This window comes from Talpa europaea (assembly GCF_964194135.1).
Source record: "Talpa europaea genome assembly, chromosome: 3".
NCBI lineage: Eukaryota > Metazoa > Chordata > Mammalia > Eulipotyphla > Talpidae > Talpa > Talpa europaea.
The window spans coordinates 50,484,098-50,511,890 of record NC_140069.1 but is presented as its reverse complement, the minus strand read 5'-3'; the positions used below and the strand labels follow the sequence as shown (position 1 = coordinate 50,511,890).

Sequence of the window (27,793 nt, the reverse complement as noted above, 5' to 3'; positions counted from 1 at the left end):
CATGAAATTGGGCCTCCCATGGTGGTGCAGCGGTTGAGCACTGGGCTGCAAAGCTGCCCGCAGCCTCTGTAGTGCCAGTTTCATCCCAGGCCACCGACGAGGGTCCCACATGGCGCGACAGATCTCTCCTGCCATGCCTGCTGCTCCCCTCAGCAGTGTATTTCATCGCTCTGCCTATTCTGTTCCTTGCTCTGGCGCTGGTGAATTCTCTCGCCCTCCCGTGTTTCTGACTGTACCCAGTGCTTGTATAAATAAATAAATCTTAAAAAAAAAAAATAAAAGAACATAAAATTGTACTCAAATACAAGAAAAGGCTGTGGGTGAATAAAGCAAATAAATAATAAAATTAATAATAAAATTGAAAACAGAAAATGACATTAACTATAAGTTCCACAGTTAACTGAGTAATATGCAAAAAGAAGATTGAATAAAAAAGATAACTAGGGCCTCCCTGGTGGTGCAAGGGGTTAAGCACCTTACTATGAAGCAATCTGCAGCCTTTGCATCATGAGTTCAATCCCCAGGTAGCAGGGGAGCAACCCACATGGTGCAGCAGACCTCTCCTGACTTGCCCACTGCTGCCCTCCGCACTGTATTTCAGTCAGTCTGCCTGTTGTGTTGCCCACTCTGTGTCTGGTGAATTCTCTCACCCCCCGCATCTCTGGTCTGTACCCCAGCTCTTGTATGCATAAATAAATAAATCTTTAAAAAAATAAAAATAGATAACGACAGTTATTACACATTCCTGACTTCATTGTGCCCTTCTAAATTAGAAATACCTTATATTTTTCATATGTTGTCTTTCTGCTAAATAAATAGCATTTTAAACTATATTTTAACTGTCAAGCACTATGATTTTTCAACAACCAGTGTAATCTCTTTAATATCCTTCTTTTAAGTTGTAAATAGTAGAGTTAATAAGCAATAATTTATTCATTCTTTTTGTGAAAATAGATTCTTTACCTGGGACTGAAGAAGCACTTATGGAAGAAGGTGAAGAATTTGAGAAGGTGTCTAGGTTAACTGGGCCTGTAAGTATAATCATTTACTTATTTTTTATATTTAGAACAATAATATCTTATTAATAAGAAAATCTAAAAGGAATAGGAAACAATATATTTTTAATTTATTGATTTATGCATACAAGAACTGGAATGTAGACCAGAGGTGCAGGGAGGTGAGAGGATTCACCAGATTCTGTTCTGGGGAGCAGAACAGGGAGATTGACTGAAATATGCTGCTAAGGGGAGCAGCGGTGAGAGAGGAGAGGCCTGCTGTGCCATGTGGATAGCTTGCTAGCCAGGATCAAACTCATTCTGCAGTGACTGCCCATACCTTCATAGTGCTGCGACTTAACCCCCTGCACCACCAGGGAGGCCCAGGAAACAGTATTTTTGATAAAGAATATTTTTTTTTTTTTTTTTTTTTTTTAAGATTTATTATTTATTTATTTATTTGTACAAGCACTGGGTACAGTCAGAAGCGCGGGAGGGCGAGAGAATTCACCAGAGCCAGAGCAGGGAGCAGAGCAGGCAGAAGGACCGAAGTACACTGCTGAGGGGAGCAGCGGGCGGCAGGAGAGGTCTGCGTGCCATGCGGGACCCTCCTCCGGTGGCCGGGCAGCAGCCGGGGATCGAACCGGCGCTGCAGAGGCTGCGGGCAGCTTCGCAACCCAGCGCTCAACCGCTGCGCCACCGGGGAGGCCCTAAAGAATATTTTTAAATGTGCATCTAGTATTTCCCTCACAGTCGAGTGCTTTTATAAGTAGTTATTGGTCACATTATTACACATATAGAACAATACTGTACTGAGCTCCATTAGCAATTGGGGGATTTGGAAAAGGTTAAGTTTGGGCATTATTAATTGTCTGCTTATGAATATGAATATTCTAAAAAATTATGAGTTTCCATCTTACACTTCCATAGGTTTGACCATACTTGTCTAGAAAGAAAAATTGTTTCATATCATGAAAGTTACTTAATAGCTTAAACATGCTACTATTAGTTGTGAAGTCCTTATATTATTTTTGTTAAACTGTATCTCTGCTACAAAGTATATTGACAGAAAACCATAAGGTTTAAGGTTTTAATGACACTAATAAAAGAATTCATGTGTAGGCATTTTTCTGGGCATACAGAAGTGAACAAGCTGAATTCAGAAAAACCAAAATTTACCTATAAATTCTAAATATGAAGTTTATAAAAAGATTTTGAGTTGCTATAAAAATAACTAGGCAATTTTGCAATGCCCAGAATTTAATATTTACACTTGGTGTATGTGCTACAATATTCTCTGTATTAATTTGCTAGGGCTGCTGTAACTAAGCAACACAGACTGAGTGACTCAACAGAAATTTATTGTCTCACTATTCTGGAATTAGGAGTTCTAGATCCAGGTGTTATCCGGTGTAATTTCTTCTGCTTCTCTCCTTGTCTTGTACTTGGCCATCTTATCTGATTTTTCACGTTGTGATTAGCTCTTTACTTTCTATTTCCTAATGTATTCTTATAAATATACCAGTCATACTGGACTAGTGCTGCAGGGGGCCTTGCTGCCCCAGTCAGGTAAGACACTGGCAAGCAGCTAAGAAAAGGGCCTCACACCATGAGGCCGAAGTTTAAAGAGCCTCACACCATGGGGCTGAAGAAAATGGGCCTCATACCCTGGGGCTGAAGACTTTTAAAGAGCCTCACACTGTGGGGCTGAAGATTCCTTGTGCCTCACACCATGGGGTTGAAGATTAAACATCCCTTTGTTTTTTGTTCTTGGTCATAAAAAGAAAAAAAAAAAAACCTCATAGAATATACATTGGGCAATAAATTATATGTATAAGAATATTGTAAGTACATGGCATGGAAAATTACTTGCTTGAAAATTAAACACTGAATAATTTGGCCCACTTGATAATGGGAAATACTTATTGTGCAAGGGCATGTCTGATAAGCAACCCAGAGCTGGTCATAATATTCCTCATATGGAAGTTCCATACAGAAGCGTTGTAATGAATCATGAAGTTGATTACACTAGGAGTTTCTAGGTAGAAAAAAGTTCTAACAATTGATTACTGGAAAGTATCTGGTCTCTAGCTGCAGGCCATATAGATAGAGGAGTCTCCTGATATTGTAGCCTTGGCGATAGGGTGGTACCAAGGACTGTTAGCTGACCTAGGTAGTTGTTTAGGCTGAAATAATGAGTCTAGATTTTAATTATCTATTAACTTTTAAGGTCGTTTCTTTTCTCAAAAACACATAGGTGCCAAAATGTCTATGGGAAAGGAATGTATTAATTGTTTTTGTTTTGCTTCTATGCATATGATGATGTAATCCCATCACTTGCCTTAATGTATAAAAAAGGACCCACTGAGACCCTCAGCAGAGATGCGTTCACCAATATAAGAGTGTTTGTGTCTGCCTCACTCCCCTTCCCTTCAGCCCTTTAAGTTTCGCCTAGACTGTCTCATCCTTTCAGGGACATCTGACCCGACATTTTGCCGAAAGCTGGTCTCCAGCAGACTAGGATCTTAAGGATCCTAAGTATCCATCCTAAGACTCTCATATGACTTAATTACCTCTTTAAAAACTTATCTCCAAATATAGTCACATTGTGAAGTATTGAGGGTTTGAACTTCAACATATAAATTTGTGGGGGTGGGAGTGGAAGACAGTGTAGATCATAACACTGATGAAATCACATTCTTTGTAATATTACTTCGGTCACAGGATTTGATTAAGGGTACATTTTCCAGTGCATTTCCTGCTAATTTTTTTACTTATTGAAATAACATATTTTTGTCATATTTCACTTTTTCGTTGAAGCCTCCCTAATCATTTCTCATCTTTTTTCTATGTAGTACTATCCCCTTCTATTATACTATATAATTTAAATTTGTTTATTGTCCTTCTCTTACCACAAAATATGAGATCTATGAGGGCAAGAATATTTGTGGATCTTTTTTCAGTTCTGTGTCTCTAGAAGACTGCCTACAAATAGTAGGTACACAATGCATATATTGAATGGCTGAAATTATGTAGCAATACTTTCTCACCATGAGATGAAAAATGTTTTTTTTTTCCCCCTTGTTATAAGATGGGAGAACCTTTCAATTAAAAAGAACCATGGCAGTCACCTAGTTTAAACTTTTCTCTATCCTATTCAACTTTCTGAGCTGCTTGCCCATACTTACCCAATGCAAATACATCCATATTATAGATAAGGAAATAGAAATTCAGAGAAACTTAGTAACTGGATCAAGGACCTAAAAGCTAAAGACATGAGGTCAGGAGTTGAGCCCTTGTGCATTTTCCTTATACTGCATATTCTTGCTATTCCTAGTGCTTTCCTGTTTCATTCAGAAATAGTTTATACCTATGTTTAGACATTCTTCCATTCCTCTGAACCACTTATAATAATTGGTTCTAATTCTATTACTGAGATAATCACTTGAGTCCACTCCTTCCTCCTATTAACTCATCTCTAGATATTAGAAGCTGTTAGCATGTACCATCTGAGTTTTTTTTATTTTTCTAGCTACAACACCTTTCATTTCAGTACTGTAATGTTTTCTCTGAACTTTTTCATATTTGACAAGTCCCCTAGACAAGGATTCCAAATAATGTTCCTATACCAGGGTATAATGGGGTATGTACTTGATACAAATATTATCTTCGAATTATAATCTAGGATTGCATTAATTTTTTAAAGGACTTTCTGACATTTATAAATGTTACTCTGTCTTTATAACCTCATGATGATAAAAGCATGTCATCTTTTGTAATAATCAGGTTGTAATAATCTTGTCATTTATCACTTTTTGCAAACATTTACTTTACTGTCTGGGAATTCCATCAAAACCTATCTATCTCCCTTAATAAATAGAAAGAGGGTACCATTCAATTCTTTTCAAAATTACTTTCTAAAATCAGAAGTGTATATGTCCCTAGTACTTGGCTTATTTAATAATAGCAATAACACAGATTTCTGTTTCCTATTATTTTACAGTATTCACACTTTCCTATTAAAAAGACTTGATTGTTTTTATTTATTATTTCATAGATTTTGAGTTCTTTTAAATTCTGTAATTCTATTTAATGTCAAATTACCATTTCTCTTTGGAAATATGTGAAATATAAGTAACACATGGAAAAATCAACTAATATCAGGACCCTCCAATCTGAATGTAATTTCTAGTAGGTAGCTCTTTAATTATGAAGAAAACATGGATTCAAAGAAAATTATATCAATTTGATGATATTTTAGATTTTAGACACAAAGATCCCAAAACATATTTCTATAATATTTCTTGGGATTGTATTTTTGGTAGATCAAGAAGAAAATCATGGCTTTACTTGAACAATAATAGTAAATTGGAACAAAATATCCTTTTTTTCTTTATTACCCTAAGACATGTAAAATACCTCAGGGCAAATTTTAATCTCTGTCCCACAGAGATATAAATGTTACAAATGTTAAAAACCATTTAGACTATTTCAATTCTCTATTTGCTAACTTTCTATCTTGGGTATAAATGGATTACATGTTCTTAGAAGCTTTATCCCTTATGGCTTAACCTGTGTTTAAAATATGTTATGACTATCTTGTGAAAATTTGAGCGAGATAAAGGATATTTAGGTTTAAATTTTTATCCTTCCCCAAGTTAGCAGAGTCATTCTTTTGGAATTTTACTTTCTCCCTCCTTCTTCTGTGTTCTGGAATATCTCTTAACTTATCTACAGTTTATGAAGATCAAAACTAGGTTTATCAGATAATTCTATTTATTAAAAATGAACCAAGTAAAAGAAAATTTTAAGAAAAAAATACCAACTAGCAGATATTGATGATGATTTTTCAAGTTACAAATACAGTACATACATTTTTTTAGATCAATGATCCAGAGAGCCTTAACATCAAATAATTTTTTTTCACAGTTCCTATGGTTTTCTTTCTTTCTCTTTTCCCCTTCCCTTCCCTTCCCTTCCCTCCCCTCCCCTCCCCTCCCCTCCCCTCCCCTCCCCTCCCCTCCCCTTCCCTTCCCTTTCCTTCCCTTTTTCTTTTTTTCTCTTTCTTTTCTTTTCGCCAAAAGCAGAATCTTTCTATATTATTAAACAGCAGTAACAGGAAAACCTAATGCTCTGTCAGACACAACTGAAACTGGGGAGGTCAGGAGAAGGGCAGCAGTCACTAAGGAGAAATCCCAAAGAAACCCTTGGGGGGAAGCACCCCACGTGCCCTGTGCCCATCCCTCAGCCCCATCTCTGCTCCAGAAGCCCAGGGGACACCGAGGAATATCACAGGCAATGACGGTCCTCAGGGGCAGGCCAGGGTTGTGTCTAACTGTCAGGGGAGGAGCCCAGTGGGGCTCTAGGAGCTTCGCCTACTCTCTCCCAGGCCAATCAGTGCTTGGGAGGCTGCAACCCAACTGGAAGGACTGCAGCCTGGTCCTATGGTTTTCTTAATCTTAAAAATTCTATACTGTCTTGAAATAATTGAACAAACATGAACCTAATAGGAATGAAAGATAATTAGCAAAGACATTTAACATTCAAAATCTTTTACTGACTCTTTTTCCTTTATAAAAATATTATTGATTTTATTCATTGGTTCATACCTTTTCAGAAAAGAATTTTACATGAGGGACACAACTCCTGAATTAATTCTTTTTGTTGGAAAGAATGAACTGATTGGCTTTTGTTAGTTGAAAAAAATTTTATTTGGTCAGTATAGTATATAAATCAGCAGAATTCCACATGAATCTATTCTGAGTATTAGCACAGTGAAATCCTTTTATAACAAATGCTGGCAACTCCTAGAAACGATGTTAAAAAATAATGAGTACTGACTTAAGAGAAAATTTAAGGAAATGCAAGGGAATAGATTTAAAGAAAATTTTGCAATCTGCTGAAATCATTTGACTTGTCACAATATACAGGTTATACTAGTGCCTTTTATTTTACTACTCTAGAAAAGTGCTTACGACTTTCAAGACAAATAGAATTTTCTCCTTGGAGATGCATTCCTTTTACCCCTTCTTCCCCCCCCCCCCAACTCCCCAGCTTTACCTCCTCACTCCTGAGGCATGGATAGAAAGACCTATACATTTGAAATGATCACTTAGATTTGACAGCAAGCATTAAAAGGATTGGATCCATGTTTTCCAATATGAAATGTGGGCACAGAACATTTTTTGATGGACCTTTAGACATTTTTTAAACAATGCACTACTTTTTACTTTGTTTCTTGTTAATGTTTCTCCCTACACACAGCTCTTCACTCCTGAAAATAGTTTCATCACCCTCACAAGTTGACATTTTTAAATGTTTCCAGTAAAAAATCTTCCAAACTCTTTTTCACACTAAAGTGTAAAATTTTATGGTAAGTAGATTGTTGCAAATATTTCAAAGGGTTTATAATTTTATGTGTATTGATTTAAATAGTTGATCAATGGAAGCATGTTGAATGAATAGGTTAATGAAAAAATTGCTATTTTTTTTCTTGCATTGTATATCTAACATGGAAAAAGGCACACAACTAGTATTATGAAACTAAGATTAAATATATTTCAACTTGTATTCTTTATGATCATTATAGTCTCATCAAATAGAGGTAATAAATTATGGTAGCTTTTGTCTCTTGAAAGGTAGTGTGACAAATTGCTGGCAACTAATTGTAGCAAGGAGTTGTCTGCTAAATAACAGCAATTAGTACACATTTTACTTAATCCTAAAGGTTTTCACCATTTCTTTTTACTTTTAACCTGTGGGATTTTGCCTGTTTTTTATCACTCATTGATCTAGGACATTAGTAAAACTGCTTTAAACTAGTATGGTAGGCATGTTCTAACCATATTTTGGGGTCTGGTGGAATTTTTCCTTTTGACATTTTAGGTCTATCAAGATTTCTAGAACATTCATGATGAAAATATTTGCCCAGACCTATCCAAACATTATTGTCTAAAACTTCTATGAGTTTTTAAAATATGGCTTCTAAATGTTACATTTAGATTGGGGGAAAAATGGCCTAGGTGATAGAAATGACAAAACAAACATAAAAACAATTGTAGTTTTTATAATTAGTTTATTTACATAATTTCACTGATTCTCCATTACTAAAATTATGATATTATTCTCAGATAAGTTAAACTCTACATTTTATTTTCATGATAAGGGGAAAGAAGATTGGGCTAATATATATTGATATAGAACAATTGATTTCTAACTAAAATAATGCCCAATAAGATATTATATAGATTGCAGAGGAAGAAAAGCAGTATGGGTTATGTTGTGTAGGAAAGTAAAAACCCTGTACATTTTCTGATTATGAACCGTGCAGGGTGTGTGCTAAAATGAACCATTTGTGTGTGAAACACCTGAAGTTAAGTCAAGTTCCATAATGGGGATAGAAAACTTTGAAATTCCCCACTGGAGATTGTCCCTTACAGGTTAAATTTTTTCTTCAGTTAAGAAAACTACACAGGTTATGTAAAAATGATTAAATTCAGAGTGCTTTCCTATAGCAGCTTAAACATTTATGGGCTTCCTCTCCCTCTCAACCATATTACTCTAATCAAAATCATTTTTTACCTATTATAAAAAGTGGTCACATACAAACTCTGAGTTTCAGGAATGTGCTTATTAAAATAGTATTTGTGAAAAATTATCTAGGAACTGTGTTTGAAACGATGTTGACTGCTGTGTCATATTGAATGTCCATCACTTTTTAAGATATTGAACTCCTTTTTCCTCTTTTTGATATTTAAATGCTAATAAAATATCAACATCAATATCACTGATAGAGTTGCAAAGTATTTTTAAGCTATATTTTGGCCTAATTTTCAAATATCTATTATAATTTTCTTTATTTCAAATTTACCTTTCTTACTATAAATGCAATAGTACTTTCTGTAAAAAATTGGAAAATTCAGTAAAATAAATAATTTTAAATCCATAATACCATAAACATAAAAATAAATTTTCACATTTTGAAGCATTTTTCCAGTATTTTTATGCATGTGTGTCTGAAAAATATTGTACTTTAAAAGTTGCACTAGGGGCCTCCCCAGTGGCACAGCGGTTGAGCGCTGGGTTGCGAAGCTGCCTGCAGCCTCTGCAGCGCCGGTTTGATCCCCGGCCACGGGGTGAGGTTCCCACATGGTGCACAGGCCTCTCCTGCTACCCGCTGCTCCCCTCTGCAGTGTACTTCGTCAGTCTGCCTGCTCTGCTCTCCACTTTGACTCTGGTGAATTCTCTCACCCTCCCGCCTTTCTGACTGTACCCAGTGCTTGTATAAATAAATAAATAAATTTTTTAAAAAATAAAAATAAAAAAATAAATAAAAGTTGCACTATACTCCGTAGCAACTTTGCATTCTTTTCTTTATATAAGATAATGATAAAGTCTCACATAAAATCCATTACAAATCTAATTTTAATTTTAATATTATTGAAGTTTTAAATGTGTTTTTGGTAGTTATTAGACCAAATATCCTTTTATCTTTTAAAGTCTAAGACTTTAATTTTAATGTCAAACCATAAAACAGGGTTGTTATTTTTTTAGTTAATGTTAGATTTTTAGTTTGGGTATTTCCAACCAGCTTTTCTCAGGTTACTAATGGTCATGAACTGGTGTTAGAGATGCTTGGATCCAAGCACTTCAGTCCGGCATATTGCACAAATATTATGTCTATGTTTGTTTTGATGTGGAAAAAAACTGGAAAACACTGCTTTAGGTTGCTTCTGAAATTTCGGACTTAGAGGTAATGTTCTGGAAAACAACTGCACAAAAACATTAGTTTCTCAGTGTTTTCCTGAAGAAGGATTCGTAAAAGAGTTAAATCATGAACTATTTTAAAATTATGGAAAATATACTTCATTTGCCACTTTAACCAGGAATCTCCAAACCCTTACCAAAATTGTTTTTACTTAGAATGTATAAATGAATAAACAAACAATTATCAAAATAATTTATCATACTGATTAATATAAAATGGAATAATTTTCATCATTAAAGTTGGATTTCTTCATTTACAAACAAATTTCTTTGATTATTAATGAATGGTATTTACATATATTTATTAGACTCATATATTTCAATTTTTATTATTAAATTGCTTTTTCTTTGCCATCAGCCATATTTATTTTGGTGAATTTGTTTCCCTATTGAGTGTTAATATCCATTATACATCAGAAATAAAAACTTGTTCCGTTTTGTATTTGTGCCAAATATTGTAGCAAATTTCTTTTGCCTTTTTATGCTGTTAATGGGTTAATGGTAGTTTTTTTAATTGTCTACTTTTCTCTTTCTATTTATTTCATTCCTTGTGTGTGTGTGTGTGTGTGTGTGTGTGGTTTCCCCTTCCCAATATTAGGTAGATATTTAATTTTTTTTACATTTTCCCCTTGAATTCTTTAATCAATCTTAGTGGTAATTGTGAGATAGGATCTAATTTCATGTATTTTCAAATTAAATTTGTTACTGTCTTTTTTTTTTAGAGAACCTGTACCTTTATTATTACTTTGAAATTCTTCTTTTCATCATAGTTTACTAGATATATTAATGTCACAACTAATATCTATTATTAATTTTGGTCAACAGATCTTAATTATTATCCAACTTGTATGTAGGGAGACTAAAATTTAGGAAGATGTGGTAACTTCTCTCAGTTCCCTCAGTTTGTAAACCAAGAGATAGGATTACTCCCAATTCATGGGCCTAAATTCCGAGTTTGCCCACTTAGCCAGCCAAATGCTCCTGCATTTGGGCAGTGGAGAGTTAGCCTTTGTTAAAATGTGTGTTGTTTCGTTTTTGTTACTGTATCTTTATATGTTCTAATATAAAGTAGATATTGTGCTCCCTTTTATTTTTCTTTTATAAAGTCAAAACATTTAACCTTCACTCAGTAACTTCACTCAGTAGCTGTTTTTTTTTTTTTTTTTAACACAATCCTGGAACATATCTTCTTGTATGATTGTTTTTAAATTTAGGTTTTGGTTTTAAATTTAGATTTAAGGCTTTGATCTTTCAAGATTATTTTGCTGTATCATTTGTCAGAATTCAGGGACTTCCTCATCTGTTTCTGCATATTATGTAGTTTGCTTCTATAGAAAGCATGTGATCTAGTGATTTTTGTGAAATTTTTGAAACAAAGCTTAAGTAATATTTACAAAAATCTCATAAGTTAAGAAATAATTGATATATAAACTTCCAGTATATAAACTTCCAATACATTTGCTCAATATATTAGGACATTTTTATTCAAAAATAACAAGTTTTTTGGAAAAAAAGGAAAGCTGAGTAATTTGTAGGTAAATACCTATGATGTTACAACTATAAAGATGTATTCACATTTCTTAAGAAACATGCATCAGATGCTTGTACTTACTTATTTAATCTGAATTCCTGGAATTTGTCATTTCCTTTTTAAGTTTCATTGATGCTTTTAATGTTTATTAAGAAAGTTTTTGCATTCTTACTATATGGATTCAGACATGCTATACAAAGGAATTTCTAGAACAATCACTTCATCAAAGAAGAAATAGAAAGGATTTATTGTGTAAGAAGAAAAACTTTCAAATGATGCTTAAAATTTAAGGGAAAGAAGAATAAGAAATTGTATTTAGTTAACACAAAATAGCAAAATATCTATATAGATCCTATTCTTCAGTAGAGAAAGGATAAAAATATTCCTATCTGGAATACCTAAAATCCAAAACCAAAAATATGAGAGCAAATAGTATTTTCACCTTGGAAGGGCAAGTCATTCGTCTCTTCCAGCTATGCCATTTCTTTACACTTACCCATTCCAATGACTCCACTACTTGAGACCATGTTAGTTATCAACCCGAGGTAAATCAATAATGCTTTGGTGTATTTGTGTCGCTGGATTGTCTTTCTAGTAGATCATAGGATAAATGAATACTCCCTGATTCTAATTTTGTTTCAGTCTTTTTTCATGTCCAACAAATCTTCCCCTTCTAAAAATCTCTTCTCTCTTCATTACTTTCTTATGGCCAAATACTTCTTTCCTCAGCAGAAACTTCTTCCTACAAAATACTACCACTATTTCTCTCAGGCAATTAATTTAGGTAGCTGGGAACTTTTCAGGATCCATTAGTCTGCTTTAAACCCTGGGTTTGGGCCATCACACTTACACCATCTTAACATTTCTGCACTGTTCTGTTTGAACTTATTTGTTCATATGACTGTCTAACCCAGGAATTCTCATTTGGTGGATGGTAAACCTTTCTTGAAGACCAGGTCTTCCTGTTTGAGATTTATTGCTATGAATATTAATAGATGCATGGAAAGAGAAACTAGTAGAGCATGGCTACCAACTCTCCTAGACTATAATCCTCTTGAGAGCAGGCTCCTACATGGAGCCATATGAAATGCTTTGGCTTTACCTATATTAACTTCTTTAAAATTGTATTTCTGCTTTGTGAGCTAATTTTTTTAAATCTCCATTTATAGAGGTAGAACATAAGCCTTAGAGAAAGTAAATACAATTAATGGTAGAAATGCAATTAGAACCTGAATGCTTGTATCTTTTCCAAATTTTTAGGTTGAACCTAATCTTGTAATCCCCAGTGGAGACAGATTGTATTTGGAGTTGGGGCTTTTGAAAAGTGATTAGGTCATAGGGTGATATCCTCAAGAAAAGAATTAGTTAAAATTTATGAAAAAGAGAACAGAGTACCTTATCCCTTCTGCCATTGGAAGACACACAAAGATGGCCACCTGTGAACCAGGAAGGGAGCCCTTTTCTGGCAACAAAGAGTCTGTGTGTGTCTTAAGCTTGTACTACCCAAGTCTTCAGAAATATGAGAAATACATTTTTTCTGTTTATAAATGACCCAATCTATTTTATTAAATCAACTTGAATGAACTAAGAACCCAAGTCTGTCACTGCTATGCCACAGTCACCTATTCTGTGGTATTGGTGAATTTCGAGGCATTACTGTTTTACTTGTTTTTGGAGACCTTGCCTTGTGCTTCTGGGGGCACCATTCCAGGCTCTTCCCTAAAACCAGGGTAGTTCCATTGTTTTCTGCCACCTACATAGGTTTGTGTGTAAGATTTGTTTCTGAAAATAAGACTTTATCTTGCTATAAATTAACCTGAAAATTATTATTCTGATTAGTCAAAAATTTGACTATTACTCTAATTTGTTATGGAATACTAACATTAACATACAGCTCTCTGTTTCTGTGTGTCATGTAAATGTTTTGTTTTCCTTATTAAATATCTAAGGACCCCAATAATTGAGATAATTATGAAAGATATTTCTTAAGTAAATTTATACTAGAGATTCTGTATGCCTTTAAAATACCTACAAATCATTTTTTATTTAACCAAGTAACAATTAAACACATGATTATATTAAAAAATAAGATATTAAACTTTTCCAAGACTGGTAAAATATGATCTAGGAGATAAATTATAATTTCTCATTCTATTGTTTGCAAACATATCTTATAAATTCAGTCCTTAACAGATTTAATTAAATATTTTCCTGTATTTTGGATTATTCCTTAATTCTGAAAGAGGGAAAAAAATTCCATAAATGTAAAATGTCATGAACATGAATACATAAACATTGTCAGAACTTTCATGAGGAAGTATTTATGCTTTGAAACTGATCCTAGCCAATCTTTACTTTTTTACTTTTAATGTTTATTAAATTTAATTCTATTACTCTAAGACCAAACCTGTATACAACACCAACTTTCCACTTCACCCTCTTTTTGTAAGACTGCTTAGTTTACAAAAAATTCTGTCCTGGGAGACTGGTTCTACAGAATGGATTTTAGTTCATAGCTTTTATTCAACAACACCTCTCTAACACTGAGGAAAGCCTCCTTAACCCACTGTTGATTAGTTTCCTGCTATACTGCAGAAGACAGATGATCTGCAATTCTTAGACTAGTAACTTCTTCATACAGCTGTTGACACAGAAGGAAAGCAAAGAAACTTAATAAATCATCTTTTGTATACTGGAACTTCAAGCATAACATTCTCATTTTATCTGTGGTTTTTCAGTCTTTGCTCAACCATGATGTGCAAATGTCAAATAAACAGTTGACTTTTGATGTGTTTTTGTACAGTCAGTAAAATAGGCTATAACAAGGTAAGCTTTGTCTTTCCACACTTTTGTGGCTGGTTTCAAAAATCAGTAACTAACATTTATATGGGCATTTCAGTCTATAAAACATTTTCCTATTATTCCTACAATCCTGGAAGTAAGTATGGTTGTTATCCCCATTTTAAAGATGTGAAAAGAAGTTTAGAGACAGTAAGTTTCCCCAAATCACTTAGAGCTGTAATTTCTTTAGGCTTGTTCTGACTGTCCTTTAGAATTTTAGCAAATAGGTGGCAGTGTAGCTTGCAAAATCATCAACAAAATTATTTTACCCATATTTCATATGAGCCCAGATATTTCCATGATTTGGATATATGACTATTGGTGCTGGAATATTTTTACCAATAATTTAATAAAGTAGAAAGTGGAATTTTTTTTATCATAATGAGTCATTTTCGTTTTGAGACATTCAGCAACTAGCATGGTGCCAGGAGGAGGAGATACTCAATAAATACTTGTTGGATTGAACTGAAGGAAAAAAAATCACCCTGAGAATATTTGAGTGTCTTTTATTTATTAGTCACCTTTTCCACAGGGCTACTTTCCTAAACAGAAAATAATGCTATACTTCAAACATAACATTGCAACTTAACTGCATGGAAAGTTGCAGGTCTTCTATCTTGGGTTCTTCAGTGTATACTGAAGATTGTTGCTTAGGCTGAATGTTATAGGATAATGTGAGTCTGAATAATCTCCATTTTGTGGCCATTATTCTCTTAAGAATTTTTTTTTTTAATCTCACAGTACTTCCTAATCCAATGTTTGAGGATATGTCAGTAGAACTATAAGTAAAGGAGTTATGTTCAGTTTTTTATTGGAAACCAAGAGGTCCCCTTACCTCCAGAACAAGTCCTTCTTTCTAAAACAAGTTTGGGAAGTACTCCAGTACTCCCTAAAGGCAGAATGCTCTGAAAATGATTTTTTTTAAAGATTTATTTATTTATTTATACAAGCACTGGGTACAGTCAGAAGCGCGGGAGAGTGAGAGAATTCACCAAGCCAGAGCGGGGAGCAGAGCAGGCAGAAGGACCCAAGTACACTGCTGAAGGGAACAGCGGGTGGCAGGAGAGGTCTGCGCACCATGTGGGATCCTCCTCCGGTGGCCGGGGAATAGCTGGGGATCGAACCGGCGCTGCAGAGTCTGCAGGCAGCTTCGCAACCCAGCGCTCAACCACTGCACTACCAGGGAGGCCCAATGATTTTATTTTTAACTCTTAATTTATGGAAAAATAAATTCCTCATATCTTCAAACTCTTTACCTATCACTGCCTGCATTTTCTTTCCTTAGTGGAAACCTAATACTCAGACATATTTTGTCTCTCAACCTTTTGTGCAATACTCATAACTTTTCTCATATAAGTTATAAAAGCCAACGCTGTGTTTATCCTAGTTCTCCATTGCAACGTACTAACCATTCATTTTCAACTTCCAACAAAAATTCTTCTTTCTCTGAAGTTCATATTATTTCTTACAATGTCAGTTTCCACTCACATTCCCTTATCATTGAGGACTTTGGCACAGACATAAGCAATCTATCCAACATGCTGTCCTCAAAATTTCTTTTTAGATTCTGTTCTTCAATAGCCTCTAAACAGTATCTAAAATGCCTGTGGATACACCCTGGATCTTGTCATGAGCTAGTTTTGTTCTATTTCTGGAATCAAACTCTTCTGTATCAATCATTACTGATAGGATCCTCTCAGTTTTTTCACTCCCTTGGTTCCATTCTTTCTCCTCATTGACTGCTCTAAGAATTCCAGGCTTGAGCCTCCCCTGGTGGCACAGTGGTTGAGCGCTGTGCTGCAAAGTGGCCGCAGCCTCTGCAGTGCTGGTTTGATCCCTGGCCACTGGGCGAGGGTCCCACATGGTGCTCAGACCTCTCCTGCCGCCTGCTGCTCCTCCCCTCAGCAGTGTACTTCATCAGTCTGCCTGTTCTGTTCCCCACTCTGGCTCTGGTGAATTCTCTCACCCTCCCATGCTACTGACTGTACCCATTGCTTGTATAAATAAATAAACAAACAAACAAACAAATAAATAAATCTTAAAAAAAAAAAAAGAATTCCAGGCTCTCACATTATCTCCTATGACTGACTTATCTAGCTGAGCTATCAGTATTGCACTGTATCAATGACTTGCCTTTTCCAGCCTGGGGTCCATCCATCCAGTATTTTTACACATTGTTATGGATATTATTGAAGATCACTTTACAGTCTCATTTTCCATATTACATTTCCCAAACCTTTTCTTTGCTCTCTATTTTTCAGGATAAAATGAACAACAACCAACACATAACAGATAAACAAAACTTAGGTGTGAAGTCCCTTAACATATACATAACATATCACACTCATTTATGTGAATAGTCCTTTTCCTATTTTTCATTCTGTTTTGGAGAAAGAGGTTTGCACTTCTCTTTTTTCAGATTGTTTTGTGAAAACCCCTTCTTTTTTCTATTTACAAAACATCTCTTCTTTGTTCTTCTAATATATTTTTGACCCATATTTTCTATTTCCAGCAGGCTATTGACATTCTCAAACATCTTCCAATATATAGCAAACAAATATATGAATGAGCTCATGTTTTAACATTACTAATGCTATGTTGCTCTCATGCCTTTTACACCAAAAGTTGGTAAAGAAACTACAGACTTAGCTTCTTTTCCACTTGCTACTTCTTTAAGCCACTGCAAAAGTGAATGTTAATTTCTTTATATTCAAATCCAGTATCAGTCTTTACTGTATTTAATTACTCAGGGTCAACTGGTATAGTTGACTACCACTTCTTTATTCCTGAAGCTACTGTTTCTTTTGTTTTTGTTTATTTGTTTGTCTATTTTGTTTATTATTATTATTATTGAGACACTATTCTAGCTCTCTGGTTACACTTCCTTTTTGCTTGGTCTCTTTGTCTCTCTGTCCCTAAAATGCTGATGTTTACCAACACTACTTTTTTTATTTTTTAAGATTTATTTATTTTTGTTTATACAAGCACTGGGTATAGTCAGAAGCGCGGGAGGGTGAGAGAATTCATCAGAGCCACAGCGGGGAGCAGAGCAGGCAGAAGGACCGAAGTACACTGCTGAGGGGAGCAGCGGGAGGCAGGAGAGGTCTGCACGCCATGTGGGACCCTCCTCTGGTGGCCGGGTAGCAGCCGGGGATTGAACCAGCGCTGCAGAGGCTGCGGGCAGCTTCGCAACCCAGTGCTCAACCACTGCGCCACCGGGGAGGCCCCCCAACACTACTTCTTGTCTCTCTTTTTTCTTCTCATCTTGTCTCTCATCTTCTCTTCTTGTCTCTCTTTTTTCTTCTCAGTAATATTAGACACATCCATAACTTCTTTTTTTATTTTTATTTTTATATTCCCCATACAATTGCAACCCCGATTTTGACCCCGATCCCTTCTCCCCCCCACACACACAAAGAGTGTCTCTGGTTCATAGTTGTTTGTTGATTTTGATTTTTTCTTTCTTATAGTTATTCTTTTTCCTGGTCCCTTATTTAAGTTTTCTAGATTCCTGTTATGAGTGAGACCATCCGGTATTTTTATTTTTCTTTCTGGCTTATTTCGCTGAGCATGATCCCTTCCAGCGCCATCCATGTTGCTGCAAATTGCATGTGTTTATCTTTTTTGAATGCTGAGTAATATTCCACTGTGTATATGTACCACATCTTCTTGATCCAGTCATCTATTTTTGGGCATTTGGATTGTTTCCAAAGCTTAGCTATTGTAAACAGTGCTGCTATAAACACAGGGATGCAGGTGCTCTTTGGAATTAATGTTTCTGTGCCCTTTGGATAAATACCTAGGAGTGGAATTGCTGGATCATATGGAAGCTCTATCTTTAGTAGGTTGAGGAATCTCCGCACAGCTTTCCATAGTGGTTGGACCAGTTTGCACTCCCACCAGCAGTGCAAGAGAGTTCCTTTCTCTCCACATCCTTGCCAACATTTGTTGTTGCTAGTTTTTTTAGTATGTGCCATTCTCACTGGTGTGAGCACATCCATAACTTCTTAAGGTTTTAAGTCCAATTGTCCCTTCTGGAGCTCTCCCTGAGGTTCAGAATTACATACACCAAACCAAACCAAACCAAACCATACCAAAACATCTACCACCATGAAGAAGAAAAACAAGAACACAATCTATTCACTGGATGCCCTTTATATATTTTAGTCTTAAGCCTTAAATCCTTGAACTTACCTAGTGTTTACCTTAATTCAGAATGCTTACTAACTTACCCCCAAATTTGAAAATTATCTCAATCCTTCAGTCTTATACTCCATAAATTCATTCTTCTCAAAACTAAGATTTTTCTAAAATAAAATCCTGATTATATTATGGTTGCTGGTAGGCTAACATTCAAGCTAGTTGTTGCCTGGCAAATAAGATTCACAATAATTTGGCCCAACCATCTCTGTACCTGGTGTCCTGCCCCTCCAGGTGCTTTGAATGGCTTGCCATCTTGGAAACACAGATGTTAGTTTCAAGTTTTCATCCTTAGATATTCTATAGTGCTTCTTCATGCAACATCCTCTTAGCTTCCTTTTTATTTCTTGGCTCATGATGAAATCTCTTTTATTAGTGTAAAGCCATGCAAGTTTTTCTCTGATATCCCCTGCATCTTTCCTTTGTGTCCTAACAGCTGCTGCCCATCTAAATCTTATGTGCTATATTTCTTTAGGGAATTTTATGAATCTGCTTCAGTTTATTAGATTCTACCCCCTTAAAATTGGGGATTGGTCCTAGTTATTTTACCCCAGGGCATAACTATATAGACAAACAAATGAATGAATGCTGCAGCTATGGGCTTCTGGTAGCAATTTTTTTTTTTCTTTTTCTGTTTGCTGGTAATGTTCAGCATTGTGTTACTTTATGTTACAGTTGTTCTCTGACTGCTATGTCCAGCACAGAGAAGCTCAGGAGACTCTTATCCACAACTGAAAAAAAAATTCAACAATTTCATACCTTTCATAGATGCAGAAACTCTGCCTTTCAGTGTTTTAAGCGAGTCAATCAATAATGCAATCAATAAATAGCTGTTTAATCTTTGTGCCTACTGCTGTTATCGAGAATACAAAGACATGCTGGGTATAATTTCTGTTTTCAAGATGTATCATCTAGTCATAGAATTAAGGCAAATGCTAGAAGTATGAGAATTGATATTTAGTGATTTCTTTCAGTGTTCCAGTTGCTACACAGTTTTCATGCATGATATATGATTTTTTTGCAACAAATCAATGTACTATTATCTCTGTTTTATTAGTGAGTAAATTAAAAGCTAATTAGACTTTCTCATGCTCACATTGTATTCAAACACAAGTAATATGCTTCCTGAACTTCCTATTGCCCAAATACTATCTGTGTTTAAGGATAGAAATGAAGAATTTAAGTCAGCCATTGCTACAGACTCTAAAGTATGCTTAAATCACAATAAAGAACTCAAAGGAAATGGAACTTGAGAGGACTCTTAAATGTTGGGTAGGTTTTCTGTATATGATGACAAAAAGCACAACATACTAGGTGAGAAAAAGACATGTGAGGAAATCTTGAAATTTAGAATAAATGGTTTAATTTCACGGGCCATGGAAACCTACATTGGTGTAGCAGATGATTTGTTTCTGGGTTGTAGAAATTATGGTTGACCACGGATCCTAAATACTACACTGTGAGCAGGAGGACTCTCTGGACATCACTGAGCATGGTCTATTAATTTTTAAATATTAGAAGAATTAACCTGGTAGCAACTTGATGTGATAAAGGATTTTGTAAAATTGAGGTAATCTTGGCTTACTGCACAAATATATGATTTAGAAGTATAGGATTATACTTTTCAGATATATGTTCCATACCACACTCAACACCAAGGCACCCACGGTACAATATGCATTAATGTATTATAATCCAGTTTTATGACAGTATTACCCAATAAGATTCTTCACGTCCTATCTAAGAGGCAATTTCTGTTTCTACTCTTAGTACCAAACAAGTTCCTATCCACTTTCTGTCTATGTGTATTTGGTCATTCTGAACAAAATGTTCCCTATAAATGGAAGAAGGTAATATGTAGTCTTTTGTGTCTGCCACAATGTTTTACGTAGCATACTGTTTTCAAGATTCATCCATGTTGTAATATGAACTTTTCATTGATGAATATTAGTTTTATATTGCTATATACATCAGATTTTATCAATTTGAGTTTTGGACATTTGGGTCATTTCTAATACCAGTTTATTATGAATAATGATGCTACTACAATTTTCATGCAAATCTTTTCATGGACATAGGTTTTGTTTCTCAAGAGAGGTTCCTAGGAGCTAAATTGCTGGGCCATATGATAAGGTTATATTTAACTTTACAAACTTCTTTACATTTTTCAAGAGTTCAAAATTAAAGCTGTGAAACATGGGATCACCATATGATCTAGCAATTCTACTCCTAGTTATATACCCAAAATAATCTAAAACAGTTGCTCAGAGAAAAACTTTTACATGATTGTTTATAGAAACACTATTCAAAATGCCAAGAGGTGAAAACAACTCAACTAATGAATGGATAAACAATATGACTGTACACACACACACACACACACACAAAATGGAATATAATTCAGGGAAAAAATTAAGGTACTGATAACTTGCTACAACATGGAAGAACACTGGAAAATATGCTAAGTAAAAGAAACCAAACAAGATGCCATATATTGTATAATTCCAGTTGTATCGAAATATTCAGAATAGACAAATGCATGAAGACAGAGAACAGGTTAAAAGTTGCCAGAAATAGGGAGAAGGGGAAGAAAGGAAGTCATTGCTTAATAAATTTCCGGCTTTCTTTTGAGATGATGAAAATTTTCTGTAATTATGTGGTGATTATGGTTGCACAACATTGTGATGTACTTAGGAACACTATCTTGTACACTTTAAAATGATTAAAGTAGTAAATGTTATGTGTATTCTCCTGCAATACAAAATTAAATCTTTGTGTGATATACAAACTGAAACTTCTAAAATCCACATGAATAAAATAGATAGGTTTGCTTTGGTACAGTGCTCTTGGAGACACACAATTGTCTAGGAATTGATCCTTATTTAGAATCACTTAATCATCCTCATTGTCATCTTAATTCACTAATTCATTGTCTATCTCCATGTATTGGTTTGCAAGTTTTAAAAATTGTATCGGATTTTCAGAGAATTCTAATTAGGCAGCTGTTAGCATCATTTTTCAAGACTAGGAACTAGCAGCTCTAAGAGGTCAACATAATTATAGTCAGAGAACTAGTAAGTGCTCCAACTATGAGAGAAGAAGCATGCTCTTTACTTTAAAAACCACAATGTTTAAACTCTATTTTGTTTTTCTGCAGTTGTTTTAGCATGTGTAGTGCCTGGAAGACACCATACACAAAAGAATAGTAAAACAAATCTTTTTTATTAGAGAAAGGTAGAATAACTAGATTAGACTATATTATCAAAGACCTAGGTATTTTCAGAAATTTATATTGTGAATTATTTTTTGCAAAAACACTTTTGCAACTTTTATTCAAAAAAATGTAAGAAGTATTAAAAATATGTAGTCCTGAACTTCACTTTCAAATATTTAACCTCAAAAGAAAGTGGGTACAGAGGTCTGGTCATTATAGAGGTTTGGAATTATTCCTGCTTCTGGAACAAAGGAAAGACCTGGGCATGGTGTGGGATTAGAACTCCAGGATCCTATGGAGGATGGGATCCCTCTCTAATAACATCAGCCCAAGACCCTCGACTTCACCCCATCCCTCTTCTTCAACAGAAAAGACACATTTAAAATTCCTGAAATTTATACAGGAATGTGGTGATGAAGACCCCTGGGTAAACTGGAACAATGACCATAATTTATCCCATATTGTAACATGACAGTTTCTAGCTCAGTGTATGCTTACTATGAGTTGATTTCAAATATTATGGCTTATTTCCAAGAAGAACACAGAACTTGTAATTTCAATTACATGGCATTTCAAGTAGAACCATGTCCTAATATTGGAGGGAAGAATTAGAGTTGACTGCCAGAACAGCAACAAGGTTCAGAATAGGATTATTTTTAAATCACCAAGGACCAAATGCATCATCTCACTCCTGTGTTTGAAAACACTGCAAAGACTAAAAGACCACGAGCCTTAATAGAAAACTGTAGGTTGTATGAAGTAGTTATATACAGGGTCTCAATAAAACGTTAAAACTCTCACATTTCATATTGTGTTGAGGAGTTAGAGGTTTGAACTTTAATCAAGCTTCTAAACTGTGGGTTGGGATATATTTGATAGATTTACCAATGGTTGTTAGAAAAATATAAAATAACACTGAGAAATGTATGGCTATACTAAAAGAAGCAAAACATTAAAAATAGCTTCAAGGGCCTCCCCGGTGGTGCAGCGGTTGAATGATGGGTTGTGAAGCTGCCCGAAGCCTCTGCAGCACCCGGTTTGATCTCTGGCCGCCAGGCGAGGGTCCCACATGGTGCGACGACAGACCTCTCCTGCTGTGCCCGCTGCTCCCTTCAGCAGTATATTTCATCAGTCTGCCTGTTCTGTTCCCCACTCTGGCTCTGGTGAATTTTCTCACCCTCCTGCGCTTCTGACTGTATCCCAATGCTTGTATAAATAAATAAATAAATCTTTAAAAAATAGCTTCGTTTGAATAGATAGAATATGAGCAATATATATGAATTATTCTAACATTAATATTTGGAATTATTGTAAAACTTATTGAGATTCAAACATAGAAATAAAAAATAGAAAACATTTATTACTGTGATTTGAAAAAAATAGTATTACAAATAAATTTTCAAAATCTCTTGTGTTTGATATATCTCCATAATGAAGTGAACTTTCTTCAAATAAAAAAGATGAAAAGATTAAGTCACTGTGTTTTAGTTTAATTGTAGTACAAACTTCATAGTCTCAAAGTATATGGAAAACGTTAGTTGCAATGCCAGTCTCAAACATCTATGTTAAATAGTCTTCCAAAATTTCCTCAACTTCTTCAGGTTAAAGGAAACCAAGACCTCAAGATGAAAACCATATTTGTGTTACTTTTGTTACACAACTCTTCTGTCTTCAGAGTGATCAAATTTGGTTCCTTTTACCTTCCACAGATTGTTTGTGTTGATGTCTCATTAAATTCAATTTCCTTGTCTTTGATTTCTACGAACAAATAACTCCTTCAAATCTGTTTCCCTGGTAAGAAAATGAATGCAAGTTTATTCTTTACTTCCTAGTACCACCTCTTCCTTTGACCAGATTGTTACAAGTAGGATTTTTTGAGTGTGCAGTAGAATTAACTGTAGAGCTAGTAGTGCATCTTTTCCAAACTCTTTGCTCTCTGACATCATGTTGGTAAGTTGAAATCAACTCTTTGGGAATATTTACACCATGAAAATCAGCAGATGCTGCATAATAGAGCCTTGATTCCCTCCTAACCCCTTGAACTGTTGATTAATTTTTTTTTTTTGCCAGCATACTACTAGTATTAAAATAATTGCAAAATACAGAAAATATTGCTGTAAAAACTGTTGGCTCCCTTCTTTTGGGTATCAGTGGCATAGTTTGTTATAGATGCACAGCTACAGTTCTAGAGCTTGCCTCCAAGGAACTTATATCCTTATAAGGACTTCAACAGAGGTGTGTGTGTGTGTGTATGTGTGTGTGCATGTAAGGGGGTGGGTGGAAAGAGAGATCAGGATTTTCCATATTTAATTAAAATGGGGAAATTTTGTGCCTTTTTTACATAAAATGTCAGTGGAATACCATACTCTTGGACCAGAGACATATTGTACAGTTGGAAATGTTTCTTAATTTTAACATTATGTTGTATGTTTATACTAAGATTTATCTTTAGTTCTTTAGTTCTTGAATTATGACTTTTTAAAAAATTAATATCAGGAAACTGCACATAAATTTGTAGGTAGTTTTCTTTTATAAATAGTATGGATTCAATTTCCTGCCAATCCACCAGGGAATGCTGATTTTTAAAATTGATAGATAATATCTCATGAAGTTCTGTAGTTCAGCACATTGTTTTATTCTTGAAGGAATGTTTAAAAGAAAATGACAAAAAATGTATTTTATGGTCATAGCATTGAAAAGATGTTCTCTTAGAGCAAATGATCACTATTTTGTAAAAAAAAAAAACAAGAGCATCTTTGGAGCATTTGGATGTGCTTGTGCACACTGAATATAAACTTTAATATACTATTTAACCATGTACTCTGCTTTGTTAATTGAAATTTATTTATTAAGTAGTTGACATGGTCCCACCAATAACACTCATCACATAAAGCTTCATCGAAGTAGAAAGTAAAATGGGTTTGGCCCTGAAGTAATTCTGGTTCTTTCAGTTTATATAAATACAACAAGAAGAGAACTATTAAGTTGTATGATACAGACTGTATACACACTGTCAGTTTAGAGATAGGAGAGCTTTCCAAAGTTTAGAAGAGCTAGATAAGATTTCAGAGGGAGAATTGAACTTGATCTTTGTGCCACAGAAGTAATTTTCAATCATTTGTTTTATTACTTGACATATTATCTTTTTGAAATGGGAACATAAAAAACTAGGAGCCTTAGGTACATGTTACATGATCCCCTAGAAATTTGAGGATGTAGTTTACACATGATTCTGATAGGCCCTGTGTTATAATTATGGTTTCTAGCCTCTTTTTTTTTTTCATCTTAAGTATGTGGTTTCTCACATGATAAAGAGGATGCTCTTGTGTGAATAACATGTTCCATATTGTAGAACTTGACTAATAACTTCGATCTGTCGTGCATGGCACTCCAATGTGACATTTCTTGTGTTTTGTTCCTGGCCAGGAACAGAGTCACAGTCCATGGTGCCTAGCTCTTTCTGTGGCTGTTGGAGAGATCAAGCCATGCTATTGTTTGGAAGCACCAAGAACCCCAATATTCTGTGCAAGTTCCCTTTTCTGTGATTAATGTCTAGTATTTGGTTACTGTGACCTTTCAGTTAAATCTGTGCAATTAACTAACAATCAAAATCACTTTTAGAAATCAGGGATAGGAACCTCCCTGGTGGCCTAGGGGTTAAGTCTCAATACTATCACCACAAAGGCCTGAGTTTGATCCCTGGCCTAGGAGCTAACCCACATGGCACAGCAGGCCTCTCCTGTCTTGTCCACTGTTCCCCTTAGCAGTGATTTTTCAGTAAATCTGCCTGTTCTGCTCCCCATTCTGTCTCTGGTGAATGCTTTCACCCCCTGTACCTCTGGCCTACACCCCAGTTCTTCTATGTAAAAATAAATTTAAAAATCAATAAAATAAAATGAAAATCGGGCAATTTGACTAAACAAACTAAAAACCATAGAGCTACATAGATCACATTATATTGTGGGAAAAAACAAAATAATACATCATAATGTAAACTTATACTACTGACCTTAGAAATGGAAAAGTATGTCCTGAAAGTGTTACTTCTACATTTTTTCTAAAGCTATGCTAAGTAACAACCTTAGTTCAAAGTGGGAAAAAGAAGCCAAAACCTGCTACTGGGAATGAAGTTCACAAGTGTGTTCTTTCATGATTACTTTGTATTAAAGTGTAAAATTCCTTTTTGATGTAAACAGGGCTTTTAAGAATCTGGAAAGGAATGTTAAACAGCAGGTGAAGTTTGAAAGCTTGAGGCCAAAGAAGACTTTAAGTAAACTTAACTACCCAAATTACCCTGGGACTTGAATAAATCTAGAGCTTGGAAAAGAGCACCTAAGGCTTTCCTGGTCACAGTGAATTAATGTCTCAGTTAACTGAAAATGTATTATTTGCATGGGGAAGTTCTGGGATTTTTATGAAGACAGAAATGTAAAGGCAACTGTAATAAACTCTCTATATTTGAAATTCTACTTTTAAAACTTTTAAAGGGATGTGAACGTCATAGTCTACCAATCATGGTAAAAAATGCACTTAGAAATGTTTATATAAAATGTCTACTCTAACATGAAAGCCATGGAGAACTTATTTCTCAGGGAAACATGTTACTATCTAATTTGGTTAGCCAGAAGATAGACACATTGCAACTTTTTCTTAATGACTACTTAAAGTTTAGTTAATAAATAGTATATTAATATGCTTCTGAAAAATTTGAAATATTTAGCCTCATTGGAAATTCCTGGAGCTATGAAACTGAAAATTCTATTGCACAACTTGAACACATTTTTTGGTTGCTTAGCTCTGATGAAATAATATGTGCTCCACCATTTTAAATATATGTATAGTTTTGAATTTCTTCCAACTTGCAGTAAATATTTCCTCCCAGGCATTTGTAAAGGATATTTCTAGAAGATAATAGATAAATAAGGGACACTAGCTTCAAAATAAAGCCCAAGTTCAACCCTGGAAGAATAGTTCAGATTTCACTGACAAGGAAACTTGTATCCTAGATTAGTGAGGCCTCTCATTAAGAGAAGTCCTGATAGTGTAAAAAATTGAATCTACAGTAACTCACTGTGAGGCCAACAAAAGAAATTGGCATGATGGCAATGTCAGAAACAACAGCAATGGAATGATAAGCTGATATAATAATTAAAGTTGTTTTCATACACTGAAAGTATGGTATTATTGTGGTTATAGAAACCACTGTCAGAAAACTCAATAATCTTTCAAGATTGCTAAGGCAGAGGGGAGTAGAACCAGTTTTCACACAGATCTGCCTACCTCCATGGTCTGAATGCTTAACTCTAGTAGAGTATTACCTCTTTGTAAAAGTAAAACAACCCACAATTGCCCAAGCCACCTTGGTAACCAAGGGGAAGTATATTCTTTGCATTATAAGAAGCCACTATACACATAAATATATTGTTACTTAAAACTAACAGTGATTATCCTCAGTATAAACAAATAGTGCATGTGAGAATGGCAGTACTGCTCTTTCCATCATAGCACCCCCTGACCCCTACTTTGAGTATTGTACTCTGATGCAGAGTGTGTGCTTGGTTGAAGGAATGAGGCAAGTTATGGACTTAATTTTCCTTTTTTCCCATGTATTACCTGGAAAAAGATATATTTACCCCAATGCTATGAACCACTGATATGGAATTAATTCAATTACTTTATTCTGTTTAAAAAAATATAATTCTATTAAATCTTTGCCTGCTCTTCATCTTAAATGTAGAAAATGCACTGTTAGCTTTCTTCTTAAAACATTGTAATTGATAGGTACTCATTAACATCCATGTATCATAAATATGTTCATAGCTATATTCATATCAAGATTCCCAAATATTTGCTAATTATTTATTGGTTGGAGGGTAATTTTGATTCTTAATTGTGTCTTTGTGGTTAAACAAATGTGACATGTGCTTAAAGAAAAAGAAAGGGAGAAAAATAAGAAAATTTAAATACTATCTTGTAAAGTACTTGATTTTTTTGTATTTTGCTCTCTATTTCCTGATGGAAGGATGTCAAGAAATATAAATCCAAGCAGATCTAGTATGGGAGGGAATCTGTACACCCCAACACTCCAAAAATTCTATCAGTAAATAAATATCCTGATCGAGATCTTGAATCACTTAGATGGTGTTGATTGATATGATTTTGAACAGGACTAGTTTGCTTCTCTGTGAAAATCTGGAGTCTTCACATGTGGCTATTTCTTCCTATAGATGAAAGAGAATTCTTATT

The 27,793-nt window shown here is 34.9% G+C and overlaps 1 protein-coding gene across 1 annotated transcript in view; it reads left to right on the top strand.

The window, feature by feature from the left end:
- The window catches only part of LOC311168025 (uncharacterized protein C8orf34 homolog), a gene marked incomplete at both ends in the record, with an annotated part of 338,634 nt that overhangs the window by 260,549 nt on the left and 50,292 nt on the right, over positions 1-27,793 (top strand). The window contains 1 exon segment of the mRNA XM_084229301.1: positions 955-1,031. Within this exon segment, the coding sequence (XP_084085427.1) occupies positions 955-1,031 (77 nt within the window).